The sequence below is a fragment of the Mchenga conophoros genome, linkage group LG4 (assembly GCF_057382185.1).
Source record: "Mchenga conophoros isolate Kocher_MC1m ecotype Shallow Benthic linkage group LG4, M_conophoros_male_GT1.1, whole genome shotgun sequence".
In the NCBI taxonomy this organism is placed as follows: domain Eukaryota; kingdom Metazoa; phylum Chordata; class Actinopteri; order Cichliformes; family Cichlidae; genus Mchenga; species Mchenga conophoros.
This window is the reverse complement of record NC_140529.1, coordinates 27,180,266-27,195,123: the sequence shown is the minus strand read 5'-3', so window position 1 is coordinate 27,195,123 and position 14,858 is coordinate 27,180,266. Positions and strand designations below refer to the sequence as shown.

Below are 14,858 nucleotides of genomic sequence, written 5' to 3'. Positions count from 1 at the left end.
GGAAGTTATGCTCACATTCTAATATGCTTTAAATTACTTTCAGCAGCTTCATGCATTTTTATTATGTTATTGATTTGTGAGGTTAGGATAAAACTGACAGTATTGCAGGCTGCAGGAACAAGAGCCCCACTGATTCTGCTTGCTGCAAAGTTTCAGCTCTTTCCATGTGTGGTGTACAAACACAACAGGTTTAGCTGCTCAGTTTCTGAGTGACAACGTCATAGCAGGTACGGTTAAATATTCTACCTTACCAGATTTTTGCAGCCAAGAATTTGGCTCTTATTTAGTTTTCGGTTGTACTGCCAAGCATTAACAGGCAGGGAGCATCCAGAAGACCTGGAGAGCCACCGTCCCTGACATAATTGCCCTTTTGCATAAGATTTAATACACTTGGAAAAAGATGTTTTGGCAGTAATCAAATTACTTCTCTAAAAAGCTTGATTGAATTTATGTAAAGATCCACTTAAGCTTGTGACAGTTTTGGTTTTTTAACTTTGTTAACTTTCTCTGTTCATATCCAGCCACTACCAAAGCACACACGGTTGTTCTGCAATACTAAGTGACTGGGCATGACACGGGTTAGCAAAGAAGCTCTGGTGTATACAAGCTCGTTACAGTGGATTACATTCATTTTAACAAAGGGATTGCTGCATACGACATCCAGTTAAATAATATATCCATGAATAAAAATGATATTGAAATGACTTTAGATTGAGCAGAGTAAAAGTGCACTTTCAGTGAACTCTACTTATTCTACATCAAATTGTACTTGCAAATAAGAGATTATGAAGATGTTCTATTTGACGTATTTTTTGTTTTATGGTGCAGTCATTTTTTTCCAGCTGTGGCATGATCATTTCATCTGAGAGCGTGTTTGTTACATATTTCAGAGCAAAGGCAGACACGCAGTGAGACAGAAAAACCCCTTGTTTAAAAAGGCACTAACTGTCCAGCTTTTTTTTTTTTTTTTTTTTTTGTCCTCTGCTGTATATCATGGGTTGTTTATTACATAAAATAGAGACTTCATTGTACTTTCATGTCATATCAGAAAGAGCTATTTATATTTCATGAGAACCCTATTCATTTTCCAGCTTTTAACTTGGCGTGATATTCGCAATGAATTAGATTTCAGTTGTGCTGTAGAACCTAAATAGAAAAAAGGGATTTAAGAGCTGCTGAACCTCTGCGGATGATTATTCCTGACCCCAGGAGGATGAATTGGGTAAATTATGGTTAGAAAATAAATCTAACATTGAAAAATCCCTTTCCTCCGTTGTTAGCCTCCGTTATCCACTTTATTATAGGTGCAGTGTGCTGGTCTCTCCAGAATCAAGGCATTGTTCTGTTATTACTTGTTCATCCAGTCCAACCATTTGTTCAGCTTAAGCTTTGAATACTAATGTACAAGCGTTTAGTTGCTGTACGGTCTGTGACGTGAGCCGTTCTTAGAGGAACAAAGCCAAATATCCTGGTGTGCACATTCTCTATGGTTTTATATCTTAGTGTGTTGGTTTCTATTAAACACCTACTGCTGCAGAGAACCTTTTTCCACAACCACAAAACACAAATGCCTCCCTGGAGGATTCACTGCCCCATAATGTCCTGTCTCATTACTGTTTTATTACTGTGTCATTAGTCGCCCCTTTATTGTGGCTGATGTGACACTAGGATGGCCACGGGGTTAATGAAGTGCTTATTGTCCAGACCACTACACATCAGCTGGAACACAGATGTCTTGAAAAGTCTGAAGTAAGGTCATTCAATTGTATTTATTTATTTATTTAAAAAAAAAAACAGCTGAAAATGTTGTAATTCACTAAACAACATCGACACCATTTCAGATTGTGGTTGTTACACATTGTGTCCCCAGTGCCCCCTGTCCTAACCAGAGGGAGCTAGTTTAGTAGCGAAGAAACAGGCAGTGGGTTTTATTACTTACAATATAACAGCAGCAGGATTCTGGCAAACACAAAAAGAAACAGTGCCCTCTAAAAGTCTGTTCACAGTTGAATGAAATCTGATGTTTTTGTTGCTTCAGTCATTTAAAGTCAGCCATTCGATCAAAACAACAGTGAGACAAAGGTGAAGCTTATGTTTGAGCTTTTCTTTTCATACACGTGTTAACTATATTGTACAAATAGCTGTTTTAATGTTAAATCTCCTTTTCAAACCTGTACTGAACTAAGTTAGGAGAACAATGTCAAATGAAATGAAAGAAGTTAATGACGTTAATTATTTTTGCTCTTTTCATGCAAAGGCTCTTCAGTCCACTGACGTAACTAAATCTAATTTCATTTGGAAATGCATAACCAGCCTTTCAAAGCAGCGTCTTTCAGGATGTTATGAGAAGTCTTCAGTTTCCTCCCCAGCAGGTGATGTACTGTGGTGGTGTACAGTACAGGAGCAAAATGACAAAGAGAAATCTCATTGTCTAAAAATGTATGGACCTAAATGAGTGGTTTTTCTTTCAGAACTCCCCACGCTATTGTTCTACAAATATCTATTTCCTGTTCAAAATTACTCCTTTTTTGTTAGTTTTGTCCTTGTGCAGAAGAGAGATTTTTTTCTGTCATTGTCACTTCTTTGTGCTTTTGTGAGAACACATTCTGGTTTTAGTTGCAGTAAATGAAAGCTAGACACCTACTGAGCTTTTGTCTGTGAACAGTCTATAAAAAAGAAAAAACCTAGGCAAAGACTAAAAACCAGTCGGTTAACTTACTTTTACAGTGCTGAAGACCAGTGAAGATCGACACAGGACAGCCATTCATGTGAAATGGCAAAATTACGCGTTCATGTGAAGATCATTATTTTAAATTGCTTGTTTTATTTGATACTCACTTTTTGATTTAAAACTCACTACACAACTTACATTAATGGCAAAACATTCAATGACACACTTTTGGAGGCAGGCGCATGCACGTAATGATTTATTTCACATGCCCAACCTGACAAGATGCATTAGAGTGTAAGATAAAATAAGAAGTCACAGAAGTTTAACTAACTTCTTCTGACTTAATTTTGTCTCACTGCGGAGGCTGTTAGCCGTGCCATATGCCTATCTGACTGTTTGTTTATGTGATTTGTAATTTTGCAGCACAGATTGTGTTAAAACTTCTCAGGATGAGTCACTGTGAGAGTTAACAAGGACTGCGTTTACCTGTGTGTGTGTGTGCGCGCGTGTGCGTGTGTGTGCATATGATATAAGAAAGGAGTCCAGCTCTGCACTTGTGCTGTCTGTGGTGTGACTGATGACTCTATCCCTCCATGCACCCCCAAAATGTATTTGGACATGTTACTCATGTCTATATACAGGGATTACTATTACCTACTGGAGAACTGTAACACTGCTCATGTAACTGTAGACTGTTAGCAGTAGGGGTGCATTTTCTTTGTCGGTTAGGACACTAATCCTCCCTATTACAGGGGCTGAGGCGTAGTTTCAAAAGGCTAAATGTAGGTAAGAAAAAGGGATTTTATATTCCATTTACATACCTGCTTGAATATCAAACAAAACATTTCATTATATTGTACAAGTCAGCCACCATTTTCTTTACACATATATAGCTTCAAAGGAGCCATACTTTCTTGTAATATTTTGCAATGAATTAATGGGATTAATTAGTGCTGTGTCTACACATAACAGAAAACTTGATTCCCAAAGAGCTATTGGTCAAAAACTTGGCATAGCATGTAATGTGTCTTTAAAAAGTTTGAGGTAACTGAACAAATGGAAGACACAAGAAGAAGTAGAAGGACTGAAAAACATATCTACAGCTCAGTAAGACTTGGGCCTTGCTGAGGGATGAATCCAAATTTGAATTTTTTTTCTTAATTAGTCATCAGTATTTATGTCATCAGTACAGTTTTTAGAATTGATGGAATTGCAAGTGCGGAAAAGTACCGTCATGTTGATCCGATGCCCAATGCAGTCTGGAAAGCATCCAATTGACAACAATCCTAAACACACTCCCAATGCAGCAGAAGCATGCCTGGCCTACCCAGAATGCAGACATCAACATTAGTGAAGCAGTGAGGGATCATCTTGACAGACAATGGAACAAAATGCAGCCAACATCCAAAGAAGAGCTTTAAATGTCTTTCAAGAAGCCTGGAGAACTGTTCTTGAAGACTGCTTAGAGAAATTACAAGAAAGTCTGTTTCCCTTATATACTGTATTTCCATTTGTGATTGCACGTTTTAACAAATCACAGCACCCATTTCCTGCTTTGCTAGCAAAATGTAAGCAGGGGCTTAAAACTTTTGCACAGTACTGTATATTTAGTTGAAAAGCTTTTACTTGCACTGAAAAGTCATTTTCAGGTAAAGTGCAAAAGGTAAAGATAACAATAAGCAAAGCAGATGGAAACTGAAGAAAGGAAGAATATAAAATGCACTTTTATAATCTGCTGCGATTTTTTTTTTTTTCTGCACATAATGTAGTGAGGGAAAAGAACAAATCAAAGCAGAACAAATTATACTCTTTGATAATATTACATTAACACATGCAGCATTGTTTAAAACTTACATCCCCTTTCTTTTTCTTTTTTAACTTAATGGCATTCATCTTAGTTCCACTGTAATGACCCCATACATACCAATATTTTCTTTTATTGATTTATTTTGTATGGATTTCTGTCTTCCCCAGTTCTGCTGTTGGAGTGGGTTTCTATGGGAACAGTGAAACCAACGATGGGGTGTACCAGATGAACTATTCACTCTACAATGCCAATCGCACACTGGGTAACATCAACAATCTGGTGAGAGAACCCTGCCAAACTCTGCTCTATATTTCTGCAATTGTAGAATCATAAAAATCAAACGTGTTGTGTTCTCAAATGCTTTGTTTATAACAGCTGAGTAATTGTGGGATGAACTGGCAAAGTGTGTATCAGAGTTGTGTAAAAATACGAAAAAGAATTCTGCAGAGAAAATGCTTCATATATTACTGCCAATTACCAACAATCTGATGATGGCAGAAGCATAACGATAAAGCTGTGTTTTACAGCTGATAAACACCGCAGCTCCTCCACTTTAATGGGCCGTGCATCTGTCTCAATGCAGCAGCACCACCCCACAGGGGGTCTGTATCCACTTTTTGTCACAGTAAAGGAATTGAGGTGCCTGCTGTCTCAGGATTTGTAAATAGGGATTGTTTCTGTACAAGTCCTGACCTGCATTCGAGGAAGTTGTTTGGGAGGCTTAGGGTTGATGTGGGAAAGGAAGAGTGCAAAGGCATCAGAAAAGGGCCTTGCAAGAAGCAATAATCACAATGAGCAGGGAGAGGATTAACTCCCATCTGCAGTGCATTAATGGATGCTAAGCTTCTGCTCTTTCGATCACGCTCAGTCTCACTATCTCCACTATATGTGTGTGTTTGTGTACATGGTGGTGTCGGTATCACACGTGCTCTTAAAGTCCTGATGTGCACACATATTGTATTAATGTATGAACACAAACAGATTAGTGATCATGTAAATATAAAAAGATGCATATTTCCTCATTTTTGGTTAGAAAGTAAGGTCTTGATTTGGTGTAATGGTCATAGGGAAAGCTCTGTTAGTTTATACCTTCATTGATATAAATGTGCCTGACAACATTTATCACCACAAACATTTCTCTTTGTCATGCAATATTCAGCAGCATCACAAACTGTAGCCTCAAAAATGAGGTTGGATCGACACCTCTCTAAAGCAGTTTCACACACAAACTAAAACATTATGGCCTTCATAATAGGCTGTATATATTTCTGGGCCCTTGTGTTGTACTATATTATTTTGAGCTTGGTAGAGCAAATAACCTGGAAAAGGGTGTAGTGCTTTTGTGCTGTGGGAAGTAAATGGGATTTGGCTTTGGTGATTCTGCATCCTTGCTACTGATGCTCTCTGAGGTATCTTGGTATTGATTTGATCCTAGAGCATGATGTACTGTATACTATGGCTGCATGAGAAGCTTAGATGTTCCCCCGGGGATACAAAAGCATTCTCTGTAAAATTATAGTTTGATGCAGTGTACTCTACTTACAGAGCTGATGAGCTTACTGACGGGTACTCCTGCAAATCTGAAGGTGCTTTAACTTGTGTTTGATTGTGTTCTTGACCTTTCATTGATATTTTATTGGATTAAAGTTAATTATTTCAGTAATTTGCTTTAATATAAAGACTATTTTCCTTTTCTATTTTGCATTTCACATTCTGAGTTAATATCATATCTGTCGAGTAAAGTAAATGGGAATGAGAACAACCAATCTCTACTTCCCCGGGGCTCCAGTGAGGGTTGAGATTTACAGTAGGAGCTGTTTAGCTCTACTGATTGCTTTGTAAGGCTCTTCTAATCACAAAATATGCACTCTTACACTCTGCGAGGGATTATCATGCATCATAGAAGGAAATATTTGATAAGGAAGACAATTTTCCCTTTGCTATTGAGGCTTTGAATGTTCACAGCAATCTATATTTCATCCTTATATTCAGTGTTCAGGTTGCAATATTAAGGGCTCTTCAGTGCTTCCGCAAAATTATGGATGAGAAAACATGGGAGCCATACTCGATAAAAATGTGTGCCTCCAATATACAGCAGTGGTAACTCTCTTACATATAATTCTTCTTCTTTTGAAAGTGAAAGCTGGCTTGTGATTCTTGGAACAAAATGATTGCGGCTTCCTGCACCATACATCAGTTCCCTTTAAATGTCTCTCCTCAGGGTCTTATTTCTCAATGTATAACCTCACTTCACTTTAAAGTGCTATATTTTGTTTTATTGTCACACCTAATACAGTTAATCTTATATAAAAATCACTGAAGGCATTAAGCAGAACAATTCGGTTGCATGTTAAATTGGGCTTTTGAGCAGAGCCGCTCTGAGCCCCAAATCGGTCTCATTTAACAGCCATGTCCAAAATGGAGACTCCTCCTTGTGACCCGCTTTCAGTAAAAGCGAGCTTTAATCCATTTTAAAGAAAGACGGGACAGTCGAGATTAGGGAAATGTGGATCACCCAGAGCAGCTAGCTGATTGATCCAATTTCTCACAGGCAGGCAGACTGGCTTGCAGATAAGATTTGAGGCATTGTGGCAGGAGCTGTGAGGGATGATGAACATAGAGGTGGGAGTGAGAACACTTTACTGGCAATCGTACGCTCCACCCCTTGGGATAGCTGGATTGAAAATGGGCTTTATCTTTGGTGCATCTCTACATGGATCAACTTTCTAAGGTCTTACTCAAACCATCAGGCACTTCAGCTCAGTAAAATTTAATCAGAAGTATTTGAAAAGTTGAAGTGTCAAGGAGAAGTAGATACGTGTTTATCTTTGTGGTGAGTTTTCATAGTGTGAGAATACACAGGCTTCCTCAGAATTCTTCAATGTGTTGAAGAAGCCGTGGTTATAATGGAGGAAAGATAACAAAAGCAGAGCTGCTGCATACTGTCACAGATTAGAATGCAGAAAGTAGCATCTGTTCAGAATTAGTGGGGCCTCCTACTCACTGTAACGTTAAGTGCTCTAGCAAAGTCATTTTGGTGGGGGTGTCAAACTAAACTGAGCTTTGGAGATCTCGAAGGGATTTTTTTAAATATCTAAAAGTACATAATTTTTTGCCAAAAATCAAGCTTGTTTTTTAATCATTGTTGAAGGTTTTTCCTTAAACAGATAAATAGTCCAGCACAAAGACTGGAAATTGCAAACTTGCCTCAATCTAAAGATACACAGATCCACCGATATTCTTTTAAACGGTTTGAAAATAATTCACCATTATTAGCAACAGAGATTGGCATAGAGTCCCCGCTTAGAGCTAGATGCAGCTGGGCACAGCCCAGGTTGTAATATAACAGATGTTAGGCTGTTTTACCCAGTGTCTAGTCTTTGTGCCAAAGTTAAACCGACAGGAACATGTTGCTCCCTGTTGTTTATCCGACTGATGATAATCTCAATCTGGCCAATTTCTTTCCTATTCCATCCCTGTGTAAAAGTATCAGTAAAAATAGAAGGCCACACATTGCAAATTCCAACCAAATTCCAGTTTTAGAAAGACGAGATATGAAATGTGTTCGTATTTATTGCTTTCAAAAAGTATCTGCCTTTCATGCAGGTCAGTGAAATCGGTGAAACGTGCCAAATTTTAACTAGTGCAGTATCCACAATGCACTCACCAGACACTGACATGATCGCATGGTTGCTGCAGATTTGTCAGCTGCACATCCATGTTGTGAATCTCCCACTCCACACATCCCAGAGTAGCATTATTGGATTGAGTTCTGGTGACTGCACAGGCCATTTGAGTACAGTGAACTCACTGTCTGTCAGGAAACCAGAATGAGATGACCTGAGATGATCTGAAAAAACATTGTGATGTGCTTGCTTTGGTGTTATATTTTCACTTTCAACAGTAGGATTACCCTTCCATTCACATTTGCAGAGCAGATTGTGTTACTAATAGAGATGGACCGATCCGATATTACCGGTACGTATCGGTATCGGTCCGATACTGACGTAAATTACTGATCGGATATCGGAGAGAAATAAAAAATGTAATCCGATCCATTAAATATCAAAAAAGCACCTCACAAAACTTGTGACATGGCCTAACTCAGCTCATAACCGTAGCACGTCGGAGCAGTATGCGTCACGTGATAGAGCGGCTGTGTGTATTTGTAGCCTCGCTACCAATCTGGCATTTCATCTCTGAGGAAGTGATCCCAGAGAGAAGTAAAGCAAGTGTGTAAGTTCATCTCTGAATGTTTGTAAAGCATCCCCGTGTTAAGCTTAACAACCGATATATGGAGCGACTGCGCCTCTCTCTCCCTCTCCTGCTGCTACTTCAATCATGAAACAGATCAATGATCAGCCTATTGGCTTTTCTGTCACGAGTCCGTCTCTCTTGTTTGTTTTTGGCCCACTTCGCGCCAGAAAGAGGAAACCAGCAGCTGAACAACAGCAGCACGTTGAAGCTTAAGCTGTTGTTAGAATTTATTTAATATTACTTTGTACACCAAGATCCTTTTCTACGTAGCTGACGGCTGGTAACTGTGCAGGGGCGGATCTAGCAAAGTTTAGCCAGGGGGCCGATAGGGCATTAACAGGGAAAAGGGAGGCACAAAGACATACTTTTCTTTCTTATTCTCATTTAAAATGTCTAGCTTTTAATAAATAATTATCTGAATCTTACACCCAAAGTTTTAATCTGATGTAAAATGTATAGAAGTCCATTACTGGATATAGTAACTATTAAGTCTAATATACCCTAGTAAGCTATACTACTTTTTCCTCTGGGAAGGTACCATCTGTGCAGTCTGCAGTTCTGTTGAAGAAAGATGTTGAATCTATTTAATTATTCTTGAAAAATTATTTATTTCTGTGCATTTTTTTCACACTGCATCAAATTAAAGTTGATTGCGTCGATTAAGCATCACGAGGTGGAGGGTGGGTGGTTCCCTTTTTTTGCTGGGAGTTTGCAACCCTATTAGTTAGGTTGCTTAATATGTCTGCTATGTACTCTTTAAGATACCAGAATAGGGAGGATGGAGGAGGTTTAACTTTATTAGATTGATCAGTGTTGCTAAACTATGAAATATTTTGGGTGCAGTGTATTTTTTGCATACAGGTATAACAGAATAGCTTTAGTGTTTGTTTGTTTTTTAACTTGAGTATGAACTATACCAGGGGTGGGCAATTCCAGGCCCCGAGGGCCGGTGTCCTGCAGGTTTTAGATCTCACCGTGGGTCAACACACCTGAATCACATGATTAGTTCGTTACCAGGCCTCTGGAGAACTGCAGGAGCTAATTTAGCCATTTAAATCAGCTGTGTTGGTTCAAGGACACATCTAAAACCTGCAGGGACACCGGCCCTCGAGGCCTGGAGTTGCCCACCCCTGAACTATACAAAAAGCAGCAAGATATTAAAAAAACAGTTTTATTGATTAAAAAACACACTATATCGGAGTCATATCGGTATCGGCAGATGTCCAAATTTATGATATCGGTATCGGACATTAAAAAAGTGGTATCGTGCCATCTCCAGTTACTAATATCACTTTAAAAGAGAATAATACACATAATGAGGTCAAGATATTGTGGTTTTAACTCTGTTTCCCATTAGTGTTTAAATCTACTTGTTTCTAGTTCTGTTGCTGCTGTGAAAGTAGAAGCATTTGCTGTGTCACATTTTTTTTTATTTCTTTTTCTTTTTTTCTTGTTCAAATAAAAAAGGAAAATGTATTTGCTCTTTTCTTCCATGCTTCCACCCACTCTGTTCTCACTATCAAAGACCTGTGTGATAAGAGGTCTCCCCGGTTTTCTTATCAGTATTCTACTCTAACATTGTTTATCTGAATAAAACACATGGTTGAGGAGAAAAGTTAATCTTTTCTCGAGTGAGTGCTTTGTTTCTTTCACCTTTCTCTATATTTTCAATCAGCTTTTAAAAGAATATTTGTTTATGAGTTTATATTCCTGTTTCATTCTGACCCTATTTTCTCTTTTACTTCTTTTGACCCCTTTTGCCTTTTTATTTTGTCCTCGTGGTCTTCTATTCATTCTTTATGTTTTTTATTTCTCTTTGCTTTTTGTTTTTTAGGTTGCAGGCTCACTGGGCAATGTGGAAACTGCACTCAAACAGCACCTGGAACGCCTGGATGAGATCTTTTCTACGAGGCCTGACTACCTTCAAGCTTTACGTTTTATGCAGCTGATGGTCAACAATGTCATCCGTGAGCTGACTGTTCTTCCAGACATCAACAAAACCAATTTCGACTTGGCAGCCATTGCAGACCAGACAGCCTTCATTGAGTATTACAGGTAGGTGGTGCCTTAATACATCCCCTGGGTAGTTCACTTTTCTTTTCTTTTTTTTATCTGCATGTGAATGAAGTAAATGCACTGCTCAGAATGGGACTGTAAGTGATCCAGAACAGGCACAGCAGATGGGATTTTATTGATCTCCCATCCGGAACACAGACCGGAAAAGCTATTTTTCCTAATTGCTAAATAAATGAAAGCTGAAATTGAGCTTTTCCCCCCACTGTGCGGGTTCAACTCTAATATGAATTGCTCTCATAAAACGTTATACGTGGCAGAGTGACTATTAGGCTGTTAATGAGCTCCTTACCTGCAGACTTGTGCTCACATTCATTCCAATTATAATACTGATGCTGTTTTCTTTTTAAGAAATGTGTTCATTTCAAAATGTTAAGAGGGATAAAAAGAATCAAATCAGAAAACAGAAAAAAATATTAAACTCAATCAGTAATAAATTATTCCAAATGAATAAAAAAATATTCGGTTGTTAGTGGAGACTAATTTAGAAAGCTTAAAATGCTGCTGTAACAAACTGTGAATCAATTCTTATGATCTTCTGTTGATTCTTTTTATATTTAGGTGCATAAGACTTTAAAGACAGATCATGCTGTGCACTAAGGTTTCCAGCAAGCCTGTTGCCCACTTTATTTTAAGCATAGATTTGAATCGATGAAAATATGTTCCTTCAGGGTGATGTGGTAGCTTCAGCTGTAGGAATTCATTTATTAGTGACACAAGAGGCTCCTGAGTCACACTTGCCTAATGCCACTCAGGAGCTAGGGTTTATCTTGTGTCAGTGTGGGGGATCATACAATATAATTGTCATCTTAGATGTTAACTAAAGTGCTGTTTATAGGTTCAGCTGATAGAATACGCTCACCAGCTGCTTCATTACACCTTACTAGTACCAGGTTGACACCCTTTTGCCTTCAGAACTGCCTTAATTATTTGCATCATATAATCAGTAAGGTGCTGGAAACATTCCTCAGAGATTTTGTTGCACATCCACGATGCGAATCTCCGGTTCCACAAGAGTTCCAAAGGTGCTTTATTGGACTGAGACCTGGTGACTTGCTTTTCTTTCCCATAACTATAGATACAGAATAGCTTCATGTCTTCAACCTGTAGCCATCCCATTGATATGCTTGATATGCTACATAATTTTATTGAGCTAATGCAACTGTGTTCAGTGTGTTCAGAGATACTCTTCTGCATATCTGTGGTATAATGAGTAGTTATTTGAAATACTCAGACTGCCCTGACTGTGGAGCTGAAAGTATGCCAAGAAAATATGCCACAAACTACTAGAACCAACCTGAATTGTTGATATAGAACAGGATGACTCCGTGTTTTCTTACTACCAACATCAACTTCTGACCCTATCATCCAAATGTTTTAGCAGAAATCAAGACTCATCCAGTCAGGTAGCAACTCCAATAATCTGTTGTCCAATTTTAGTGAGCTCATGCAAATTATAAACTCAGTTCCTGCCTTACATTGTGGACTTGCTGTTGCAGAAGACCACACCATGTTGTGTGTTCAGAGATGCTCTCATGCATATCTTTTTGTTATAATGAGTGGTTATTTGAAGTACTCAGACCACTTTTCTCCCAGCTTGCATGCCAGAAGTAGGTTGTTTAGGTGTTTATGTTAATGGTCCAACATGTTTTCCAATACACCAGCCAGTAAAAGCTGGATGAAAGGTGAAATATTGAAAAAAATGAAAGATTATACTACTTATGCTGATGAAGGTAAAAAAAAAAATTGTACATTATGGAGGTATTTTATTGCAAACATTTCTTACAAGTGCTTCAGTATACACAGTTAAATTAAATCACTTTCCCTAAAGTTGTGAATATATGCATTCCTCCTGCATGTGTAGCCGAGTGCACCAAGGTAGTTAAAAGCACCATTTATTTCAGGCTCATTTCTCCGTCTCTGTGGAAAGCTGTTTGAGTCACCTAGCCCATAGTTATGTACAGAGTAGGTAGTTTTAGACAGCATCAGATGCATTCAGTTTGTTTACAGAGGATTTGGGTGTTTGTGCCACATACTAAAGGTTTTTGATGCAGTTGAGCTCCTCTGTAATAACTGTCTTATATAAAACTTCATTCTACGTGTTTGAACACCTTAATAACTCTTTCATCTATTTGAACTTGAGTGATAAGATAAGATAATTATTCTTTTTTGTTAAATATGTGTATAGGTTATGGAATTCCCTTTGAATGGGATGTACATGTTTCTGTATTTTCATCTATTCCTTTATATCAGCTACAGTATTGATGTCTGTTATTCATGACATTTGAAAAAGTTCAAACATAGCTGCCATTGTACCACCGGTAGAGACATAATATCCGTTCCATTAATTGCATGCATCCATACTCCTATACTCACTTGTTCTTTGTGTCCTATTACCACATCTTCTGTTAGACTGCAGATATTTGACACCAATCTTCCGGGTCATAATCGAGTTTCATGCAGCTATTGGATTGTGAGCTTGGACTCCTGTTTTGCCAGTGCAAACAGCAAATGTCATTATTCAAGACAACAAAAAGACAAAATATTCACAGTTATAATCAAAGTGATGGTTTTGTGAACTCGTTGACTTTCAGACTGAAATATCCCAACACTTACTTGAACCTGCTAATTATGGTTGGTCATAAGTCAAACTGTAAAAAGGGCTGGGAGAGTATATTGCGTCACCTTGAGGATCTTGTCATTGTATTTCTAATGGCCATTTTAAGCATAATCATGTTCAACACAATGCCGCTAAAAGACCATAATGTCCAATTCTTGGAAATTATAGATTTTTTTTTTCCCAGTATGCTGGAATTGTGGAGCTAACAAATAGTCATAGTCATTTTTCTGTGTTTGGCTGGTCAGACCACACAAACGCACACACAAACATTGGCTATTCTATTCCTGTGAAGGACATTTTCAAAGGAAAATTAAAAATTAATGTATATAGATTTCTGGTGTTGAATTATTAAACCAACAAGCCGGAAATTACCTGAAACAGATGGGCTGTAACTATGCGACATGAATGCTGATAAACTACACAAAGCTCTCACGAGTACTGTTGCAGACATATGTTCAGCCAGTACTTCCTGGTGCTTGTAAATTTGCATGAAATATGCCGTCTGTAAATAAAATGCTTATTTTTCATGTCTTGTAGATGGCTGATTTATTTGCTGCTACTGATCCTGGATCTGGTTATCTGCTTGGCCATGTGCTTGGGTATGGCCAAGCATTCTCAGTATCTGCTGATCATGTAGGTACCCTGACTGTTTCTGTGAACTGTACGTCTTTTGTGTGAGTTCTTTCCTTCTCTTTTTTCACCCCCCTCGCAATACATCTTTGTTTTCATCGGCCTTTTCTCACAGACTTCAGACAGACAGGGCGCCAGTCAGCTTTTCTGGCACCGTATAGGTCACTCCATTAACAACAAAAATGATAGCATTACTTCTTCAAATAGCACTTACAAAGGCACTGGGCCTTACTCCTCTCCTCAGTGAATTGTCTTATTTCCACATGCAGGTGAAGGCCACCTCTGTCTCACACACACACACACACACACACACACACACACACACACATTAAACCAAGTGAAGTAAAATGCAAATGCAAACCTCTGAAAGAAGAGTTGAACATTTGATTTAGTGAATTGCCACAGGTATTTTGAACCAACACTGATGTCTGACCAGCATACCCACAATTCAGACTTCCCTTCCCATTTGCCCAATTTATTGCAACCTGCGTGTCAGTGTTAGCAGATGATGCTCAGGCTCGCTCTTCACATCCCTCTCTGATGGGTTTCACTAATGCCTATTGATCGGCTGAGTAGGATGAATCTGCTCCCTTAACTAATTATTAAGTGCTCTCAGCCTACTTTATTGGTGCTTTCAAGAAGGTCCGTGGAGTGAGTTGAGAAGCAAAGCCCTCTTCTGCCTTTTTATTTTTTTTTTTTACATTCATCTGGGTGAGGGGGAAGCATCCTCTTCCTTTTTATTGTTTCGTCTACTTCATGTTCATAGCCTCTTTCTTTCTTCTTCTTTTTTTTTCAAGCTT

General features: G+C 38.5%; 1 protein-coding gene across 2 annotated transcripts in view; it reads left to right on the top strand.

Annotated features, from left to right (window-relative positions):
- Positions 1-14,858, top strand: part of LOC146576264 (protein tweety homolog 2-like) — a 28,142-nt gene that overhangs the window by 3,657 nt on the left and 9,627 nt on the right. For both annotated transcript variants that reach the window (XM_085271397.1, XM_085271396.1), the window contains exons 3-5: positions 4,646-4,757; positions 10,570-10,790; positions 13,966-14,061. In XM_085271397.1, the coding sequence (XP_085127523.1) occupies positions 4,646-4,757; positions 10,570-10,790; positions 13,966-14,061 (429 nt within the window). The remainder of the gene's footprint in view (positions 1-4,645; positions 4,758-10,569; positions 10,791-13,965; positions 14,062-14,858) is intronic.